At 39.5% G+C, this 22,029-nt stretch overlaps 1 protein-coding gene across 1 annotated transcript in view; it reads left to right on the plus strand.

Moving 5' to 3' along the window:
• The first annotated feature begins 6,715 nt into the window (after positions 1-6,715).
• PTPN22 (protein tyrosine phosphatase non-receptor type 22) overlaps positions 6,716-22,029 on the plus strand; it is a 56,551-nt gene continuing 41,237 nt past the window's right edge. The window contains exon 1 of the mRNA XM_043460183.1: positions 6,716-6,936. Within this exon, the coding sequence (XP_043316118.1) occupies positions 6,850-6,936 (87 nt within the window). The 5' untranslated portion in view covers positions 6,716-6,849. The remainder of the gene's footprint in view (positions 6,937-22,029) is intronic.

Here is a 22,029-nt window from a genome sequence, read left to right on the forward strand (position 1 = left end):
GCTGCAATGACTAGAAGCCAATTGGAAGATGGGTAGGGGACTTTCCTGCTGTGGATGATGTGAAAACATGAGCAAAGCAAATTAACTGAGTGAGAAGTGTTTCGATTATTATTATTGGAGTAAATTGCTTTACAGTGATGTGTTAGCTTCTATTGTATAACAACTTGACTCAGCTATAAGCATACATTTATCCCCTCCCTTGTGAACCTCCCTCCCACCCCCCAGGTCCTCACAGAGCACCAAGCTGAGCTCTCTGTACTCGACAGCAGCTTCCCACTAGCTGTTGCCTTTATACAATATTACTAATTACCAGAAAAATGCAAATCAAAACTATAATGAGGTATCATGACACACTGGTTAGAATGGCCATCACCAAAAAAAAAAAAAAAAAAAAAAAATCTACAAATAGTAATTGCTAGAGATGGTGTGGAAAAAAGAGGTGTTTTATAAGCCTCCTCAATGTTAATTTCTAAAAAGAGAAGTAGTTGATTCTGGAGATAAAGAAGGTCATTTCTTTCTGGGCCATTGCAGCCCTTTGGGGTGGACTCTGCCTCCGTAATAGCACCGTTTCTTTTATAACACTAGCCCTGCTGCTTGGTCAGCAGTGTTCAGGCAAGTACTGTTTGCCAGGTTCCTGGTCCTCCCTGTAGGGAAAGCCCATCTGCTCCTGGCATAGTGAAGGTGTCCAGGCAAAGACAAGTAGAGACTGTGCCAGGCAAGAGACCTAGAGTAACTGATGGAGTGAGTAACCAAGTCAGAGTGGATCTCTCACCAAGCCCTAACCACAATAGTTAGTTATCACAGTAGAGCTATTTTAGGTATGCTCAAAACCATGTGAAGTCCTGTGGGTCACACAAATGTACAGAAGATGCTGTCATTGCCTTTGATAAGCTTAAAACTATAGGAGGCATTTTATATGTTTTCCTTTGAATAAATTCCTCTTTTAAATAAACTTATGGGAGACAAAGAACATGTGGAGAAACTAAGCTTCCATAGCTGAACATAAAGACTTATACTGGAGAGATTCAGATTTAGAGAAGTTCATAGTGAGATGGAGTTAGGGGCCGGATCTTTGAAGCAAGGAGTAACTAACTAGGCTTTATTTTCATCTTGGCAAAAATCAGGAGAAATGATAGGAAGTAACCAAAGATATGGCCGTAGAATGAACAAGGTCTTAGGGTGATGTGGTTGGATAGGTTGGTTGGGGATATTTGATGAGGAAGCTATACTGGTTCTCATCGACTATCAGTAAGGACTTCTGTTGTTCTGCATTAAAGAGACGTCTTAACTATTTAAAAAATTTACTTATTTGTCTGTGCCAGGTCCTAGTTAGGGCACGCAAGAACTTTGATCTTTGTTGTGGTGTGCGGGATCTTAGTTATGGCATGTGGGATCTAGTTCCCTGTTAGGAATCAAACCTGGGCCCCCCACATTGGGAGCATGGAGTCCCAGTCACTGGACCACCAGGGAAATCCTGAGTCTTAACTTTTATCCAGCTTTAGTTACCAAGAGATACCAGATTGGGAGAATACAGATAGGAAGATGACTAAGAGCTTATCACTGCAGGAATCCAAATGTGAAATGGGGATGGTGGTATACATGGGAACAGAGAAGACAAGTTGAAGTTGAAAGACATTGAAGAGAAAGGATCAGGAGACCTTGGTAATCAAGAGGACACTTATGAAGCACTGAGTGATTCACACATAATACGCAAAGGCCAAATAAGATCAATGGCCCTAGGATATAAAGGAAGGCAGGGGTAGTGAAATTAAAGCCAAGACTAGTAAGTGGCTTTTCAAGGTAAAACGTACCTCCTGGGAGAGCAGGATGTTCTGAGAAAATGGAATGTCTTTCTTGTTGACTAGTTTATCTTGTCTTAATGATCCACCGATATTCTCTTTGGTTAAAGATTTTTTGTCTTCTAACTCCCAATCCCCATGACACTGATGTTTCCCCTTAAACTGGCACATTCCCCTCTGGTTGGAACAGGTGACAGAGTGATTGACGCCCTTCCTTGTTGTCATCTTTCTTCTGAACAAATGCCAGCGGCAGGTGAGGCAGCAGTGAGATGTTCCTTCCTGACTCCTTTTCAGGCGTTACGGTTTTACTTTCCACTTGAGCCCGCCTTTGATGGTTCTGATAAAGTGTTTATGACTCTTTTACTGCATGGAACTGTTGTGCTCACTTAGGGTTTATGCTGGACTGGTTTAAATGGTTCATTGTAAAAACTCTTCGATTCTTTAAGGTATTTGCTAATCTTTGCTGAATGACCTGTTTTCCTTCACCGGCTCTTGATCTACCCACAAGATACAGATGAGTCAACAGAATCGTCATCGAAAAGAATTATGCTCCTATTGTCCTCCAGTATCTGTAAAAAGAAGTGTGAACAATTAAGTGGTAACTTAGATTTATTAAACATAAAATGGATGCTTTGTTTTCACCTTCAGTTTGTTTTTTGCTTGCTTGAGTGGTCTGCTCAGGAAATGGCCTTTTGGCTAAGTGGGTTTTTGAGGTTTAGTTATTTCACGATATTTCTGTATCTTTGGTTTGAGAGTGGAACAGAATCCTGAGCATTGCTGCTTGCTTTTAAAGAAGATCTGCAGTTCTGCTAAGATGCTATTTTCAGATCCTCATACATTGGATCTCAGCAAGTTTTTGTTTCTTATTGACTTTCTTGTTTTTTTTTCTTATCTCCATCTTATCCCTCCCTAAAAAGAGAATAAAGTTAGAAAGGGATTATTCTGAAATATGGGCTCAAGGAAAGTAGATGTAAATTTTATTTTATGAGCTGTCTGTTTGTTACTTTACCAGTAGAGTTCTGGTTTTGATGGAAGTGAAGACATTCTAAGGTCACAGAGTTTATGTAACTGTAGGTCTCTCAGCTGTCCAAACATAGAAAATCACTTTCCTTCAGGGTTATTCTTTGCTACTTTGCAAATAAGCAAATTCATTTGGAATATTTTAAGTTTTATCAGTAATTAAATCTATATTTTTAGTTCTGACATGCTTTATAAACTGGTTAAGAGTGTTTTTCATCATGTTCTGGCTCGTTCACTATTGTATATGCAGCCCTTAACAGAGTCCAATACTTAACATTCAGTGGAAATTCAATAACTTTTTTGAGCAGATTAATGGATTTTTGTAGGTTTTTTTTCCTAGTTTAAAAAATGGTATGATAATTTTAAAAGAACTTTAAAAACCATCCTTAATCCCAACACTTAATCAATTCTTTTTTTCATCTTTTAGGTAACCATGTGTGTACCTTCACACGGTTTTAGTCATGGTGAACTTGAAATTTTGCCTTTAAGATTTCCCCAGACTTCCCTAGTGGTATAGTAGATAAGAATCTGCCTGTCAATGCAGGGGACATGGGTTCTATCCCTGGTCTGGGAAGATTCTGCATGCAACGGAGCAATTAAGCCTGTGTGCTACACCTACTGAGTCCAAGTGCTGCAACTACTGAAGCCTGTGCACCTAGAGCCTGGGCTCTGCAAGAAGAGAAGCCACTGCCATGAGAGGCCTGTGCCCCACAGCGAAGACCAAACCCCACTCGCTGCTATGAGACAAAGCCTACGAGTAGCAATGACGACCTAGTACAACCAAGAAAAAAATAAATTTCCCCATATTTTTGTTTTTAAAAAGCCAAATTGAATTGTATTATCTAGAGCAGCAAGAAATTCTAAATTTAATGCTAGAGGGGAATAATTTGAGAACTATTTACTCTTGCTACATAGTTAGAATAGGAAAAAGGAGTCCAAAATGGCGATGGCTAAAAGACAAAGACTTCGACTGTGTGGATCACAATAAACTGTGGAAAATTCTGAAGGAGATGGGAATACCAGACCACCTGACCTGCCTCTTGAGAAACCTGTATGCAAGTCAGGAAGCAACAGTTAGAACTGGACATGGAACAACAGGCTGGTTCCAAATAGGAAAAGGAGTACGTCAAGGCTGTATATTGTCACCCAGCTTATTTAACTAATATGCAGAGTACATCATGAGAAACGCTGGGCTGGAAGAAGCACAAGCTGGAATTAAGATTGCCGGGAGAAATATCAATAACCTCAAATATGCAGATGACACCACCCTTACGGCAGAAAGTGAAGAGGAACTAAAGAGCCTCTTGATGAAAGTGAAAGAGGAGAGTGAAAAAGTTGGCTTAAAGCTCAACATTCAGAAAACTAAGATCATGGCATCTGGTCCCATCACCTCATGGGAAATAGATGGGGAAACAGTGTCAGACTTTATTTTTTTGGGCTCCAAAATCGCTGCAGATGGTGACTGCAGCCATGAAATTAAAAGACGCTTACTCCTTGGAAGGGAAGTTATGACAAACCTAGATAGCATATTAAAAAGCAGAGACATTACTTTGCCAACAAAGGTCCGTCTGGTCAAGGCTATGGTTTTTCCAGTGGTCATGTATGGATGTGAGAGTTGGACTGTGAAGAAAGCTGAGCACTGAAAAATTGATGCTTTTGAACTGTGGTGTTGGAGAAGACTCTTGAGAGTCCCTTGGACTGCAAGGAGATCCCATCAGTCCATCCTGAAGGAGATAAGTCCTGTGTGTTCATTGGAAGGACTGATGCTGAAGCTGAAACTCCAATACTTTGGCCATCTCATGCGAAGAGTTGACTCATTGGAACAGACCCTGATGCTGGGAGCGATTGGGGGCAGGAGGAGAAGGGGACGACAGAGAATGAGATGGCTGGATGGCATCACCAACTCGATGGGCATGAGTTTGAGTAAACTCTGGGAGTTGGTGGTGGACAGGAAGGCCTGGCGTGCTGCGATTCATGGGGTCGCAAAGAGTTGGACACGACTGAGCGACTGAACTGAACTGAAAAGACAAAGAAAGGAAAAAGCCCGCGAAAACGGAACAAAAGAAAATCCATGGACTGGACTGAGAACCTCAAGTGAAACAAACACGCCCCCTTCCTGGCTAGCCCTAATTTGCACATGGCAGGCTCAGCAGGGAAGAGACAAAATGTTTAAAAAGAGGAAGCCAAGAGGGATGGAGGCCTTGAGGCTGTACTATCCTTTGTTTATGGAATAAATAAAACTCTGAGCTCTAACCCAGCTGTAGAGCTGTAACATTGGTCCGCTGTTTGAAATCTTTGTTGCAGTGAGGCAGAACCAAGGATATCACACACTCTCCCAACATTCTGCTCTCAGCAAGTGTTGAAGATACAGTTCATTTTATTAGGTGGATCTGAATTGAAATTCTTCATTGACTTCACATTGCCTGTAAGCAAGATACCTCAGTGACCTTTCCTTCCCTGTTATAAGGCTCAATAAAGTAGATGCAGCTTAATAGTGTTTAGAATCATTTCCTAAAGGAAGTTTGAATAATGTTGCAAAACAGAAAGGATTGCTAATAGCAAACAGAGGAAGTTCTAACAGCACATTTCCAAATTTTCTTCACGATTATTTCAGACTCATTTTGTTAACATTTACTGATCTTCTGTCCTCAAATAGAGATGTTATACTGATTTTTGGTTTGTTATCACACCAAATGAGACACGCTTGGGTAGGTTTTTTGTACCCATTTAGAAGAGAACTCATGTAAGCTGAAACACGGGAGTTTTTTCTAGAATAGCCTTCCTAACAGGGCCCACACCCTACATGAACAGTGTGGCTTCCAGAAACAATGGCTTTTCTCCAGGCTTTGGTTGCAGAGTATAAATATCTTCTATAGAAATAGTTCTTCAAGCTTTCTGCCCTAAAAGGTGTACTGTTGTCAGCCAAGTGGTTGATTGGACGCTTTTTCTGTTCCTTCATATTTTACTGGGACTTCTCAAGTGGCACTAGTGGTAAAGAACCCACCTGCCGCTGCAGGAGACGTAGGAGACCTGGGCTTGATCCCTGGGTCAGGAAGATCTGCTGGAGGAGGATGTGGCCACCCTCTCCAGTATTCTTGCCTGGTTACCCTCTTTCTGCTCCCTCATATTTTACTAGCATTAATACGGGGGATTTTGTGCCAACTTCCTGGTCAGGTCCTCTTCATGGGGGCCACTGTGCTCGTGGATCCCATGTAGACCAGGGCTCTTAGTCTTTACATCCAGAAACAAAATGAAGCTCAGAAAGTGCTGGAAGGTGGGGGTGGGGGTCCTGAAATCAGCTGCACTTCCCTTACTGGAGGTGAGCACTTCCCCAGCCCTGGGAGAGACACAGACTCTCAGAAGCAGCTGACTTTGCTTCATCTGAAAGAGAGTTAGGTCTATATGGCAGAAGCAAAAATTCAACAAAAATGCCTTCTCTGATGGACAGACGTTTGCCACTGATCACACTGACAAGAAAGCTTTATAAGGTGTCTTAACTCCAAACAATGTCTCCAAACTGTCTCCTCTTCTGGGCCCACAAGAACTTTTACAGAGTTCTTTTGGGACATGAGGAAATAGAAGGTGTCAACAGGGTTTTTGTGCTCACTGGGGAAATGGGAGGTGGCAGAAACCACCCAGGAAACCTGTAATTCTGCCTTTTCTCTAGGAAGCAAGAAAAATGATGAAGTTTGCTTACAGGCAATGGAATGGAGTAGTCTCAGAGATAAGCAGACCAGACATACATTGTGTTCTAGCTACCCTCTTGTTTGTTAAAAACTGCAACCAGGTTGCTTTCTTGAGAAGGAAGGCGCTAGGGCCCAGAAGTGAGGGTGCTGGCTTTGTTGTGTGACCACAGAGGCTGGTTACATACTAATTTCCTCTAGGGCTGGTGATGAAGTCAGTAAACCACAGCCTTCAACATGCTCTGCTCAAGCGGCTGCAGTGGCTTCTCAGTGCTGTCTCGGCCATGACACACATCTGACATGCCCTCCCTTAACCCACTCGTAGACTGTCTCTCTTCTCCTGCAGCATGGACCAAAGAGAAATTCTGCAGAAGTTCCTGGATGAGGCACAACACAGGAAAAGTAACAAAGAGGAGTTTGCTAGTGAATTTCTGGTAAGTTCTATGTGTGACACTCTCAGACTAGTTACATAGACTGTTTGATGACAGTGGTTCAACTCTCATAGATCAAATTGTTCTTCGGATAAAGTGAATTTCAGAACTTTCAGGGGAAGAAGGCAACCTAAAAGTTTGATTTCTCTAAGTGGTTTGTGTGTATTCTAGATATTCTCTCCAAAATACAGTTTTAAATATTTTGCTTGCTAGTTCTTAGACTTTGACTAGGACTCCTATAGATGACATACATATTCCAGTTGCATAAATAAGATATTAATTGAACATCTGGAGTTCTCAGGTATCTGAGTTGGGTTTATACTTCAAACAGCTAATTTTAATTAATGTCAAGAGGAAAGAAACCAAGACTAACTTGTCATGGAGCACTATGCTTTTATGGAACCCTTCTGTGGGTTCCATTTGGATGACAAAAACTCTTGAAGAGCACCCTAACTACTTTCTGCCATATTCATTTTTGCTTTTTTTTAATGAAGAAAAAAATAAGAGAACATGTGCTTTTACAGTAACAGGGTTTCCTTAATCTTCTTTTGCTTGGAGGGGTGGAATGGCTAGGATGGAGAGTAGAGAAAGGTGAGGGAGATGGGGAGAAACACAGGTACAAGGTAGCCTAAGGTTTGATTACCTAGAGGGACACTGTATTTCCTCTCGTGGAACGGTGCTTATTGATGCAGTGGCAACTGGGTCAGCCTCATTCATCTTATAACCCAGCACATCAGATGACATAGGATGTCTGAGAGTGCTTACTTATCATGTATTTTGGAATACATCCAGCTGGTGTTTCGGCTCTGTAAGGACTTCAAACCTTACCTTTTCAGTTGTGAGGATATTGAAAAAATAAGAGAATTTAAGTGTGACGTCTAAAATTAAATCATGACTGTCATCAACCAAATTATCAACTACTTGGCATGTTCCTTAATCTCACTGAGTCTCTATTTTCTGAGTTCTGAAACGGGGATAATAATTTATGTCCTACCTCTCTGCACAAGATTATTGTGATGACTAAAGATCAATACTAATACTTAACTGTGACCATTCATTCAGTAAATTTATTGGGCACGTGCTATGTATCAAGTTTAGTTCCAGGCACTGAGGAGATAGCAGTGAACAAAAAACCTTTGCCCTCATGGAGCTAACATTCTGATGTGTTCGTGCTAAGCTGTTTCAGCCGTGTCTGACTCTGTGTGACCCTATGTACTATAGCCCACCAGACTTCTCTGACCATGGGATTCTCCAGGCAAGAATACTGGAGTGGGTTGCCATGCTCTCCTCCAAGGGATCTTCCCGACCAGATAGTAAGATGTGAAAACACTCTGCAGATTCTCCAGTGATTAGATATTATGATGTGATCTCATATTATTGATAGAAACCCCTGTGTCAGCTCAACTTGGATAATACCGTGGTGTCATGAAAAATGACACTCTAGTTGCCATTGGCCAGACAGTCTGAGTCCCTCTAGTAGAGTTAGCAGGGAGAGAGAGGAGGTGGAAAGCCTGGCCTATGTGTCTTAAACATGTACCTGGCCCTGGGCTAGAACTCCTGAGCCAGATATCTCCGATACAGAGAGGTAAGAAGCGAGCTGAGGGGGCAGGGGCAGCCTCTGTTTTATTTTGGTTGCGTTTTAGAAAGTAATATAGACTACCTCTCTGATATTTTACCTCTTCTTAGCTCAGTCATTATAACCTCTCACCAAATTATAGCAGCTACCTCACCTCCTGTTTTCTCTGCTCTAGCCTTGCCCTACCTTCAATCAATTTTCCGTTTGACACCCAAGTGATCTTTTAATACCACCAAGTGATCTGGTTATTTTTTTTTCCCTGCTTAAAAACCTTTTATAGTTTGTGTTTTTTCCAGCTGTTTAAAATTGTGATAATACACATTTAGGAAACTACATAAAACCCAAGTATAATTGTAAAGCAACCACCACTCAGGTCAAAGAACAGATATTGTCAGCCCCAGAAGACCTCTATGTGTCCCTTCCTCATCAGGTCCCTCGCCCCCACACCCACCCTACCCTGCCCTGCCCAAGGAATAATCACTCTCCTGGGTTTTATATTAATCACTTCCTTGCTTTTCTAGCTCCTAATTTTAAGAACCTTGTTTTTGGGTGGTGATTAAGTGGAACCTCACTGTTCACTGACTCATGTCCTCCAGTGGAAAAACAGTCTTTCCCTCAGCCCCACCTAAATGTTCAGCCGAGATACCAGAGAGACTAGCTTGGCGGGGGGCGGGGGGTGGGGTGCGGTGAATGGGGCCAGGATGCTGGCTGGGACAAGGTAAATACTGCTTTTTAATAGGAAGGCTTTCCAAATGGTCATGTCCCCATTCCATCTTCAGCTCTGAATACTGAATATATTCTCCCAGGACTTGATGTTTCTGAAATTTGAGGGCTGATTCTATGACACATGGCCACTGCTGGCCTAAATAGGAGTGTCTCTGCAGGAACTGACTTCCCTGGTGGCTCAGATGGTAAAGCGTCTGCCTACAATGCAGGAGACCTGGGTTCAATCCCTGGGTTGGGAAGATCCCCTGGAGAAGGAAATAGCAACCCACTCCAGTACTCTTGCCTGGAAAATCCCTTGGATGGAGGAGTCTGGTAAGCTACAGTCCATGGGGTCGCAAAGAGTCGGACAGGACTTAGCGACTTCACCTCACTTCCTTTCTGCGGGAATTATCGAAAGATAGCTCTACTTCCAGGTAGATACTCTGTACACCCTGCCCCCACTGGGTTCATGGTTTAGATATCAGTCCCCACTTCCCCTTTGGCCAAGTATCTTTGTGCAGCGCACAAAGTCCTGCTATGACAGCTAGAGCTGGTACTGTACTGCTTTGGTCCTTTTCCCATGCCAAGGTCTTTTTCCCAAGCTAAGGCTAAACTCAATAATCCTTGTATTTTGTTGTTGTCTAAAATTTTTATTTATCTTTTATTTATTTATTATTATTTTTGGCTGCACTGGGTCTTCATTGATGCACTCAGGCTTTCTCTAGTTGCAGCAAGCGGGGGGCTACTCGAGCTGCAGCGCTCTGGCTTCTCATCGCAGCAGCTTCTCTTGTTGTGGAGCATGGACTCTAGGGCACACGGGCTTCAGTAGTTGCTGCATGTGGGCTCAGTAGTTGTGGCTCGCAGGCTATAGAGCATGTGAGCTTCACTAGTTGTAGCACATGGGCTTAGTTGCCCCATAGCATGTGGAATCTTCCCAGACCAGGGATTAAACCTGTGTCCACTGCACTGGCATTCTTAACCACTGGACCACCAGGGAAGTCTCTCAATAATACTTCTGTAGTTGAAACTGTCACTGACCACTCCTATAAGGTTCTCATGCCTTCATTCAAATATTTATTGAGTGCTTACTATGTGCAAAGCATTGTGCTGGATACTGGTTCTGTGATACTCCATGCTTTAGTGGAGCTTATCTTTTTAAGACATTAGAGATGTCTTAGAGAGGCAGACATTAAACAACTAATTACTCTATTAATATTTAATTATAATTGTGATAGTCTTGGTGGGATGTCAAGGAAGCATCACGTCCATTATCTTATTTATTACTCATTAAAAAAAAAAAAACCTATGAGGTAGTTCTGATCTCTGGCTTATGGATAAGGAGAATGTGGCTCTAAGAGGTTAAATAATTGGCTTAAGTTCACTCAGCTGCTCAGCCATAGATATGAAATTTAACCTGGATCTGTCATATCAGAGTCTGTGAAATTAATCCTTATGCAATAACATCTTGCTTCAGCCAATAACCCTGAGTCCCTCACAGAACCTAGCCTAAAGGCAAGTCCCTAGTTAGCATAGTTTCTATATGGCAGAAATAGCATTATGTAATCATACTATTGAAAATTTCTTAAAGATACTTAAAAAAAATAAAACCTTTATTGTTATTTTTATAAAACAATGCTATTACAAGTTAAAAGAAAATAAATTCACCATAGTACCCACATCCCAACAACTAAAATTTTAGGGGGTATAAAAATTCTAGTTTTTGTCCTTTCATAGGATGCTTTTCATATCATTGTAATTATAAGTATAGCTATTATTTTATATTCTCATATTTTCACTTTATTGCAACAAAATTATCATATTGATTAAAATCTATATTAATGACTTTTGATGCAGGATAATATGATGAAAATATAATAAAGTAATAGCTAATACTTTTATACCTCTTATAGAAACTGTTCTAAACACTTTTATATGTCAACTCATTTAATCTATTGAGGAAGGCACTGTTATTATTTTCATTTTATGGATGAGGAAACTGAGACCCAGAGAGGTTAACTGACTTGCTCAGGGTCACATAGGCAGAGAGCGGTGGAATTTACTTTCGAGTTAAGGCAGTTTTGCTGTTCTTGTAACAACTTTGGAGTCATATAAATCTGGGTTTAAATTTGCGTTCTGTCTGTTATTAGTTATGTGACCTTGAACAAAGAATCTAAGTAGTAACTAGACTTCCCTAGTGGTCCAGTGATTAAGAATCTGCCTTCCAATGCAGCGGACAGAGGTTCCATCCCTGGTTGGGGAACTAAGATCCCACATACTCTGTGGCAACTAAGTCTGTATGTATGCTCAGACACTAGGTTGTATCTGACTCTTTGTGACCCCATGGACTGTAGCCCACCAGGCTTCTCTGTCCATGGGATTTTCCAGGGAAGAATATTGGAATGGTTTGCCATTTCCTCCTCCATAAGCCCACATGCCTCAACGGAAAGATTGCACATGCTGCAACTAAGAACAGACACGGCCTCCCACCAAAAAAAAAAAAAAAAAGAAGTGGTAACAAAAATAATATTCACTTTGCTAAATTTCTGTGAATAGAATATATAAAATGCCTGACATGAGGTAGGCACCCAAACAATTTATTTTTCTGTTGTTGGAAACTGAGGTTATTTCTCATTTTTCATGAATATTGATAACACTGCAATAGATGTCCATGTGGTTTTCCCCTTTGTTTGGATTATATCCTGGAGCTAGATGACCAAAAGTGTTATTACTGGACCAAAGAGTATTAGCATTTAATTGGTTAAGTTTTGCCAAATGTATTTCCAAGAGAGTTTTTTTTTTAACTTGTAGTATCTGAATTTATCATATTCTCTACCACCAGCACTCCCCGGGTAGCTCAGTAGGTAAAGAGTCAGCCTGCAATGCAGGAAACTGCTTGCAATGCAGGAGCCTGGGGTTCGATCCCTGGGTCAGGAAGATTCCCTAGAGAAGAAAATGGCAACCCATTCCAGGATTCTTTTCTGGGAATTCCCATGGACACAGAAGCCTGGTGGGCTACAGTCCATGAGGTTGGGAAGTCAGACATGACTTAGCGACTAATGAACTACCTTGCTAGTCTCAGTTAGTATCTAAAAAAGATAGTAATAGATAAATTTTTTGACTGCTTATCATATGCTAGGCTATCAAAGTGGTTTACCATATATGATCTTAATCACTACAACAACCCCAAGAGGAAGTAATTATTTTCATCTTATCCTTGAAATAGCAAAACCAGGATTTGGAACTCTGATATGTTTGATTCCAAGGCTTATTAGCCTCTCTACTTAAACTACATCATGTAAAATCATATTTTACTTTTTAAATTTAATTAGTGTAAAATAGTACTTTGTTATGTTACTTTTGTTTATTTGATTTCCGAGCCTGAAAACTTTTCATCACTATTTTCAATCTGCATTTCCTCATATAAACTTACTGTTCATGTATTTTCCATAATAGCTAACCATTGAATCATGTTCCAGACTCTCTGCTTGAGTGCTTCATGAACAGAGCCTTATTTAATTCCCAAAGAGCCATTTGTAATGAACGCTAAAAAAGTCCCACACGGACCCACTGCCGAGTTCTCCAGCTTTTTACAGCATGCTCAGTTTCTTGTCCTTGTTATGTTTTCTCTGCCACAGGATTTTGTATACATTCTGTTACCTCTGCTTTGAATATTCCTTCACTCTCCTCTTTACTTACTTAACACTTCATAATTCTTCAGATATCAATTCGATGGTTACTTTCTCAGAGATGGAGAAGGAAATGGCAGCCCACTCCAGTACTCTTGCCTGGAAAATCCCATGGACGGAGAAGCCTGGTGGGCTACAGTCCACGGGGTCACAAAGAGTCAGACCCGATTAAGCCACTCCACTTTCTCAGAGAAGCCTTCCTTGACCTCCCTAAATAAATCAAATAAGCCCTCAGCACCATCTGTCATTTTTTAAAAGTTTCTCCCCAGTCCCCAGCTTTAGTAAAGTGTTCATAACATTTATCACAGTTCCAATTATACATTAGTTTGTATTGTTATTTGATTAATGTCTGCTTTCCCATCAGACTGAAGCTCCACAAAGGCAAGGCTCAGATTTACTTCTGCTTATCTTGATATCCTCAACAACTAGAAAAGTATTTGCTACGTGGTAGGCACTGAGAAATCAAAGAGAAATCAAACAACTTACTTAATGTCATAGAGATCATAAGTTGTAGAACTCAGATTTGAAATAAAACCATTTAACTTTTGAGCTTGTGCTCTTGGTCTCCTCCACATCTCCTCACTCCATTGCTTCCAGTTTATCCATCCATCTTCCCAGGTGGAGTTAGTGGTAAAGAACCTGCCTGCCAAAGCAGGAGACACAAGAGATGCAGGTTCGATCCCTGGGTCAGGAAGATCCCCTGGAGGAGGGCATGGCAACCCACTCCAGTATTCTTGCCTAGAGAATCCCATGGACAGAGGAGCCTGGTGGGTTACAATTCATAGGGTCGCAAAGAGTCAGACATGACTGAAGCGACTTATCACAGCACAACACTCAACTTCTTAAAGAGAACTGTAGAATATAACATATACACAGGAAAGTGCGTTAAACACACACATACAATTTAACAATTAGTAATAAAGCAGGTATCTACATAAGTACCACTCAGATCAAGAAACAGAACATTGCCCACACCCCAGAAATCCTTTAGGTGTCTTTCCAGATCATAATTCCCCTCAACTTCCACCTGACTAGAGGTAAACACCATCACATGATTATTTTTTCCTTTGTTTTGCATAGCTTCAAGGCCTATATATCACTAAGCAAGAGATTAATTTTACCTGTTTTTGAATTCTATGTAAATAAAATGTCATATATACATTTTTAATATTTTCCTTTTTCACTCTACACTGTATTTCTAAAATTCATTTAGTTGCATGTAGCTGGGTCTTAATTTTTTCTAATCATTTTTATGAATTATTTAAAAAAACATTTTTTTAACACCATACTGTGTGGCAGGCAGAGCTTCCCTGACCAGGGATCAAACCCATGCCCCCTGCAGTAGAACGTAGTCTTAACTGCTAGACCACTGAAGTCCCATTTTTATGAATTCTGCCAAGGTTTAATATATGCAATTACGGTTGTGATCACAGAGTGCACTGAGAGAGACCAAGCAGTCACTTAGGGTAGTAGTAACTATTTTGAGTCACCATAGTTCAGTGTCTTGACTTAAGCTTTGTTGGTCTAAAAAATCAATTCTGTCAGTACACTGAGAGTTGATCAGAATCAGGCAAATACATATGAAATTCACCAAAAACAAGAATGCCAATTTACTAATTTTAGGTGGAGAAAAATTATTGTCAGAATAGAAGTTTGTATTGACTGGCCAGCATATTCTCTGAATTTGGAGAGAAACCTACATGAGAAGCCAGTGATAGAAAGCTGCTTGATGAGCATGGTGACTTTAGTGACCTCAACTGTGATGGTATATGATGTCTTCATCTCTTTGTTTGAACCCTCAGGATGGTGTTCACCACTTTTTTCTGGACACTAGTGACTTTATTTTCCTTCTTCTAAACTTAATGAGGATCATCCTCCTCCATTAACGTATTTTTTAATCCAATCAATGATAATTTACAAGGGAATAGGTATTCACTTTGGTCAACTACTAAAACCAACTGTGGTTTTATTACATGTGCTTTTCAGCCATTGTGTTAAATATGGGTTAAGGCTTGGTTATATGTTTCATGCTGGTCAATTTGATGCATTCCTTTATGGTTAAAACTCCTTAGATGCTTTTTTCTTTTCTACATTGGGGTAGTTGAGGCATCTTGATTTAAACAGCATGGGTTAAAAAAAAGTATGATCATGTGGGAAAAGTGAGTTTAGAGAATGGCAAGTGTGCTAAATATGCATATATGAGTTTGTTGGATGTCTATATGTATTTGTTCAAAGACTGGATGTGAATACAGAAATAGGAACACAGTTTCATATAGGTAGGGTGATGCAATTACAGTGTATTTTCTTCCTTCTAAAAACTGTTTTGGAGAGAAGAAACTGCAAAGGGAAATTCAAATAACATAAAACACAACTAATAACACTACCTACCAAATGCACCTATACTTAAAACATCATAATCTTTATGTTGGCCAGCATTTAGAATTATGCAGTCTTCTACATGGCTGGTATACTGGTCTCAAACATTGCTGTTATAACTTTCTGGAGGCAAAATTTGTATATTTTGTAACATGGATAAAAAGCCTTCAAAACAGGCAAATTTGTTGAACACTCCTAAGAATTCATGTGAAGGAAATAATGAAAGATAGATATTTATATTGCTTCTGGCCACCTATTGTAATATTGCTGGATTGTTTAGGAAGATTGAAAGCAACCTAAATGTCCAAGAGTATAAAGGAATGGGTAAGTAACTTATGTTGCATCTCATACAATAGAAGAGTCTGCAGGTGGATTCTTTAATGTCTAAGCCACCAGGGAGGCCCACACATAATGTAGAAGAATGCAAATTGTTAAGTAAAGAGAGCAAGTTACAAAACCCTACGTGCTGTATGAGCCCATCTTCATTACACACGTGTGAATAAAAGGATGGAGTGTAATATTTCAAAATATTAAGAATAATTAACTCTGAGGGTTATAGATAAGATGATTTTTAATCATCTTTTTATGGGTTCTATATATTCTAAAATTTCTGCAATTCATATGCATTACTTTTTATTTTAAAAATCTATATTAAAATTTTTCCTTTAGTGTTGTTGGGTTCCATTTAAACAATAAAAAGCCAAAAAAAAAAAAAGAATTTTATGCTTCCTGGATATGAGGTGCTTTTGTAGAAAAGGTAAATATGGAATTTATTAATACAAAGACATTTATTAAATATGAAGCATTCAATGAACCCTAACAGAAAGAAGATATCCAGTCCTGAAGGTCAAGTGCTAATGTCGGTTTATAATGCAATAGAAGTCAGGTCGGTGTTGTAGCAACTTGTGAAGACTTTATCACAGACAGACCAGAGAAGACCTGGATACATCTTGGCTCTATAGAGAAGATATAGATACATCCTAGTTCTGTATTTGTTTATAACAAAACTAGCCAAGCAGTCATGAACACAGTACTTCCTGCATAGCAAGTGCACAAACATCTGTTGAGTAGAAATGACACATTTATGTGAATTGGCCTATCACTTGAACAAACCTATTGGCATTTCCTGACTTTTGTACCCATTGTTCTCAGTCCCTCGGTTGTGTCCGACTGTTTGCAACACTGTGGATTATAGCCCGCCAGGCTCCTCTCTCCATGCAATTTTCCAGGCAAGAATCGCGGAGTGAGTTGCCATTTCCTACTCCATTGTACCCATTAAAGTGCAGGTTTTTTTAGTGCTTCCACTAGAATAAATATATCATATTATCCGTAAAGCTAGTTTCTCCCAGTTCTATCTTCAGCCTCCAGTCCCACCTAGGACCATCCAGTCCCACGTTTAAAGTTATTCACCGGACATTTAAAATACATTTAAATGCACTTCTTTTTGCCATATCCTTACATTTTATTGATCTAAAGTTGAAACTCTGTTTACTCACCCCAGTTTAGCTACTGCTTACCCACTTGCTCACTTACCTGACTAATGGGTGGCAACACGATCTCTGTAAGTTTGCCTGTCTAGTTGAAGATGATTGCGTGCACACTCAGGGCCAGTTCAGTCTTGTTCCCTGTTCCTACTAGTGGTAGCATTGTTTGCTGGATGTAGAGGCCTGAGCTCCTAATTCCATTCCTTTGCATTCATGCTGTCTCTATCCTGTTGGAGGCTTGGAATAGATAATACTGACCTGCCATTGTAAGGCGCTGCAGAACTACCTTAAGAAGCTCTGGAGACACTTCAACTTTGAGTCCCCTCTTCTGCCTAGCTCAGGAAGGCCAAACTTGGTACTTCCACACCCAGATGTAAATTATGCTCTGTTTTCTATACAGTAGTGTAGTCCCTCAAGGCAGAGAGTGCGAACACCAGATGCAGTCTTGTGCTTTCTTCTTTCTTCCTGTTCTCTTTTGAGAGTGATGTTGATTCATTTACTAGCAATCACTTTTCTAGCCAATGGGAAAAAGCATGCAATAGATTCAGTCCTGATTTCCACAATTTCATGGCCAGGACCTAAGTTCTGTTTTTCTGTCTTGAAATGGGGGGACTTCCCTGGTGGTTCAGTGGTTAAGATTCCATGCTCCCAATGCAGAGGGCCTAGGTTCAATCCCTGGTCAGGGAACTAGATCCCACATGCCACAACTGAGAGTTCAAATGCCCCAACTAAAGATCCCACATAGTGCAACGAAGATGGAAAATCCCACATGCTGCAACTAAGACCCAGCACAGCCAAAAAAAAAAAAAAATTAAAACATTATTCAGAAAAAAAAGAAAAGAAAGAAAGGAAAGGGGTATAGTCCACAAACCAAATCAGCATACTTTTAGCTTATCAAGCATATGCACAGAATCCAGTTTCTCATACATTCCAAACGATCAGGACTCAGGAGGCCCCTTTTCTTTATTCTCTCAGCAGCTTTTCTTCATTCCCTGATTTCTCTCATTGGTGCTGCCTTTAGGGAACTCATATCCACTTTACGGTTGGTAGAGAAATACTTTCTCCCTTCACCATCTCTTTTCTCCCCCAACCCAACCCACCCTCATGGCCCTGCTTTCTCTTTTATACTCTTTTCCTTCCAACCTTCAGATTTTCTCTTACTCTTGTGAGGTTTATTAGTTCTCTGTCCTGGGTCGGCTCTGCTTTTTCCCTGGTGGAGTGTTAGAGCCTAGGGGGGCGGGGGTCTAGCAGAGAGAGAACGGGAGTGAGAAAAGACCTTCACAGTAGTCTGACCTTTAGGTAAGACATCTGAAAAAAAAAAAAATCTTTCGCACTTTACAAATTAACAGTTCAGGCATTTCCTATGTGATGTTTTGCTAAATGAATGTCTGCATTTGTCATCCAGCCAGATAACTCTGGGAGAAGGAACAGAGTAGGAAATAAAAATCCATTTTCTTAGAGGAAAACATAGTGTTGTTTTGACACTTGATGACATAAATCAAAGCAAGATCCTCTATGACCCACCTCCTAAAGTAATGGAAATAAAAACAAAAGTAAACAAGTGGGACCCAATTAAACATAAACGCTTTTGCACAGCAAAGGAAACTATAAGCAAAGTGAAAAAGCAACCCTCAAAATGGAAGAAAATAATAGCAAATGAAACAACTGACAAAAGATTAATTTCCAAAATATACAAGCAGCTCATACAACTCAATGTCAGAAAAACAAACAACCCAATCAAAAAGTGGGGAAAAGACCTAAACAGACAGTTCTTCAAAGGAGACATACAGATGGCTAATAAACACATGAAAAGGTGCTCAACATCGCTCATTATTAGAGACATAGAAATCAAAACTACTATGAGATATCACCTCACACCAGTCAGAATGGCCATCATCAAAAAGTCTACAAACAATAAATGCTGGAGAGGGTGTGGAGAAAAGGGAATGCTCTTGCACTGTTGGTGGGAATGTAAATTGATATAGCTACTATGGAAGACAGTATGGAGATTCCTTTAAAAACTAGGAATAAAACCACCATACGACACAGCAATCCCATTCCTATGCATATACCCTGAGGAAACCAAAATTGAAAGAGACACATGTATCCCAGTGTTCATTGCAGCACTATTTACAATAGCTAGAACACGGAAGCAACCTAGATGTCCATCGACAGATGAAGGGATAAAGAAGTTGTGGTACATATACACAATGGAATATTACTCAGCCATAAAAAGGAATGCATTTGAGTCAGTTCTGATGAGGTGGATGAACCTAGAACCTATTATACAGAGTGAAGTGAGTCAGAAAGAGAAAGATAAATATCATATTCTAATGCATATATATGAAATCTAGAAAAATGGTACTGAAGAATTTATTTACAGGGCAGCAATGGAGAAACAGACATAGAGAATAGACTTATGGACATGGGGAGAGGGGAGGAGAGGGTGAGATGTATGGAAAGAGTAACATGGAAACTCACATTACCATATGTAAAATAGATAGCCAAGGGGAATTTGCTGTATGGCTCAGGAAACTCAAACAGGGGCTCTGTATCAATCTAGAGGGGTGGGATCGGGAGGGAGATGGGAGGGAGGTTCAAAAGGGAGGGTATATATGTATATCTATGGCTGATTCATGCTGAGGTTTGACAGAAAACAGCAAAATTCTATAAAGCAATTATCCTTCAATAAAAAATTAATTAATTTAAAAAATCCATTCTCTCCCATTGTTGAAGGTGGCAGTCAAGACAGCTAAAAAGTAATACATTACACACACATAAAACTTTTATCTGTGAAATTTTGCCAAATCAATTCAGGCATACCTTTCAAAAAGAACTTTGGCTATAGCATTCTCCCTGGAAAGCATTCCACAGTAAGCAAAGCAAGACAAACAAAAACAGTATAACAGTATAAACCCTTCTGGAGAGTTTTAGAATGAGCTTCTCTGGGATTTGACATCTTTTCAGCAGCCCTAGAATCAGTGGCTAGTTGAAAATTATCATTATAAAGGTGCACAAGATCAGAGAGAGCTGAAAATTGGTATAACTTGGATATTGGCATAAGTTGGAAATATTTTATAGTCTCTCATGTATTTGTGTTACATCCTTTAATTCTGAAACTAGCCCACTTTCATCCATTTTGGTGTAAAAATATGCTGTATAAAGATCATTTCAGCATCTCTCTTCCTAAATTCAATTCTGAAAACCCACAAGAATTCAAACCATGGTAAGAAACTAGGATTTAACAAGTGACTATATACCTGCTTTTATATAGGTTGCCTGTGTCTGATTTAACTCTAGAAACAGAAAAAAAATGATCATTAGAACAATACACGCTGGCATTTGTGGTCCAGCAGATAAGCAGACAGTGGCTGTCTGTTCCATTTGTCATTGTTATTTGGAAATAGCATACTCTTCTATACTTTGAGTTGTTATAATGATTAATGATCTATTTATTATTTAGAATCAGTTTAATTAGATTGTAGATATTTGATGATTTGTTGTATAATGAAGTCCCAACTAACAAATCTCTCATGACCCCAACTTTTTCCCTCTCCTTTCAGACTCAGCTATCAAGTTACCCTGAGCTAATTTTGAAATCTAATGATGAATTTGGATGATTTGTTGGAACAAATTTTTATTTTCACCTACCTCTCTTATCTCTGTCTCCCTTTGTTATCATTCCTTTATTTTAGATTCTCCCTTTCTCACCCATTTTTAAAAATGATTTAGTTATTAGTGTCCTTAAGTAAACTCCTACAGATAGATACACATCCTAATTATGTGAAAACTCTATATGAAATATAAACAATTAAGTAAAATAGTGATTCCCTTCTTTTTAAGTTTTTTTTTTCTTATTGCCAGTCACATGAGAAATTTTCTTTTTCTATTTCCTTATTGCTATCTATTAGTTTACCCTGTGGAAAAAAATAGTCCATAGTCATGGGTGAGAAAAGCAGAAGCAGTACTGGGTATATAAATTTTTATGAGAAAGGAAAGGAAACCCATAGTTTTAAAGAAGTGATGTTACATATAATTGTCAGTGACATCAGTTTGTACAATCTTGAAAGAACTTAGATATCAATCTTTGGGAGACTCATAACTGTAGGACAGTAGGAAACATGGGAAAATTAACTTGGGATCCAACTGAGGAGAATCAGAAAAACCCGGCTTAAGGAGTTTTTCTTTTTTTCTAGTAGCAAGAGAGATTAGCTGAAGTAGTTTTTAGCATGAGAGAGATAAAGAAAGCAATACTTTAGTAAGATTAAGTTAGGATAATTATACCTAATAGATTTGAATGGGGAAAGAGAAAGGTGTGAAGATGAGTTCAGAAGCAACAGTAACAGTTCAAGCTTTAAAGCCTGAGTTAAGTTATCTCTAGGGACATAGGAAGGAGGCTGATACAAGATATTGCATGGAAAGAATCATTTACATTTGCTGACTGAATTAGAGGTGGGAACTGTGGGAAGCGGGGAACCAAAAGTAACTCTCTGTTTCTAGAGTACGGTTGCCTGGGATAAAGATGGTGCTGTTGGCAATAACAGTAGGGACAGTGATGATTTTAGTTTTGGATGTGCTCAGTTTGAGACATCTAAGTGGAGATGTCTAGAACGTGGTTGGAAATTCAGGACTGGAAATTAGTAATCAAATCTCGATGAAAAAATTTGAAAGTTATCCAATAGGGGGTTGGAATTATAATTCAATGTGAATCACTTAGATACATTTTTAAAAACATTGGTATGTCTTCTGTGATGATGTTTCTGAGCAAATGTACTTAGTGAGAAGAGCAGAGTTGAGGACTTAACTTTGGAATGTTGGATAATTAACAATTAGAAGACAGAAGCAGGCATACAGGCATTAAGAAAGAATGCGAAGAGGGAAAGAGAAGTCAGAAAGGAAAGAGGAGAACCAGAATGATATAGACTAATAAGGGCAAAGGGAGGAGGGAATTTCAAGAAGGAAGTTAAGTTAAAGAGAATGAAGACTGAGAAGATGCTGAGGGATCTGACCCATAGGAAGTAATTAATAATCTTCACCTGACCAAGTCATCATTAAATAGTGGGTAAACAATGAAAATTATTTTCTGCAGTTCAACTCAATAATTATTTACCAGCTACCACATGTTTTTCCCTTGTCTTTCTCAGACTGAGTAACAGTCAATAAAGGTTTCAGATCTACTAAATGAAGTTTCTTTGAGTCATAATGAGTTAAGATCTGGGATGAAGTTGATTCATTAGAAGGAGCCAAAGAGGAATTATCATTTCTTCTG

Source organism: Cervus canadensis, chromosome 2 (assembly GCF_019320065.1).
Source record: "Cervus canadensis isolate Bull #8, Minnesota chromosome 2, ASM1932006v1, whole genome shotgun sequence".
NCBI lineage: Eukaryota > Metazoa > Chordata > Mammalia > Artiodactyla > Cervidae > Cervus > Cervus canadensis.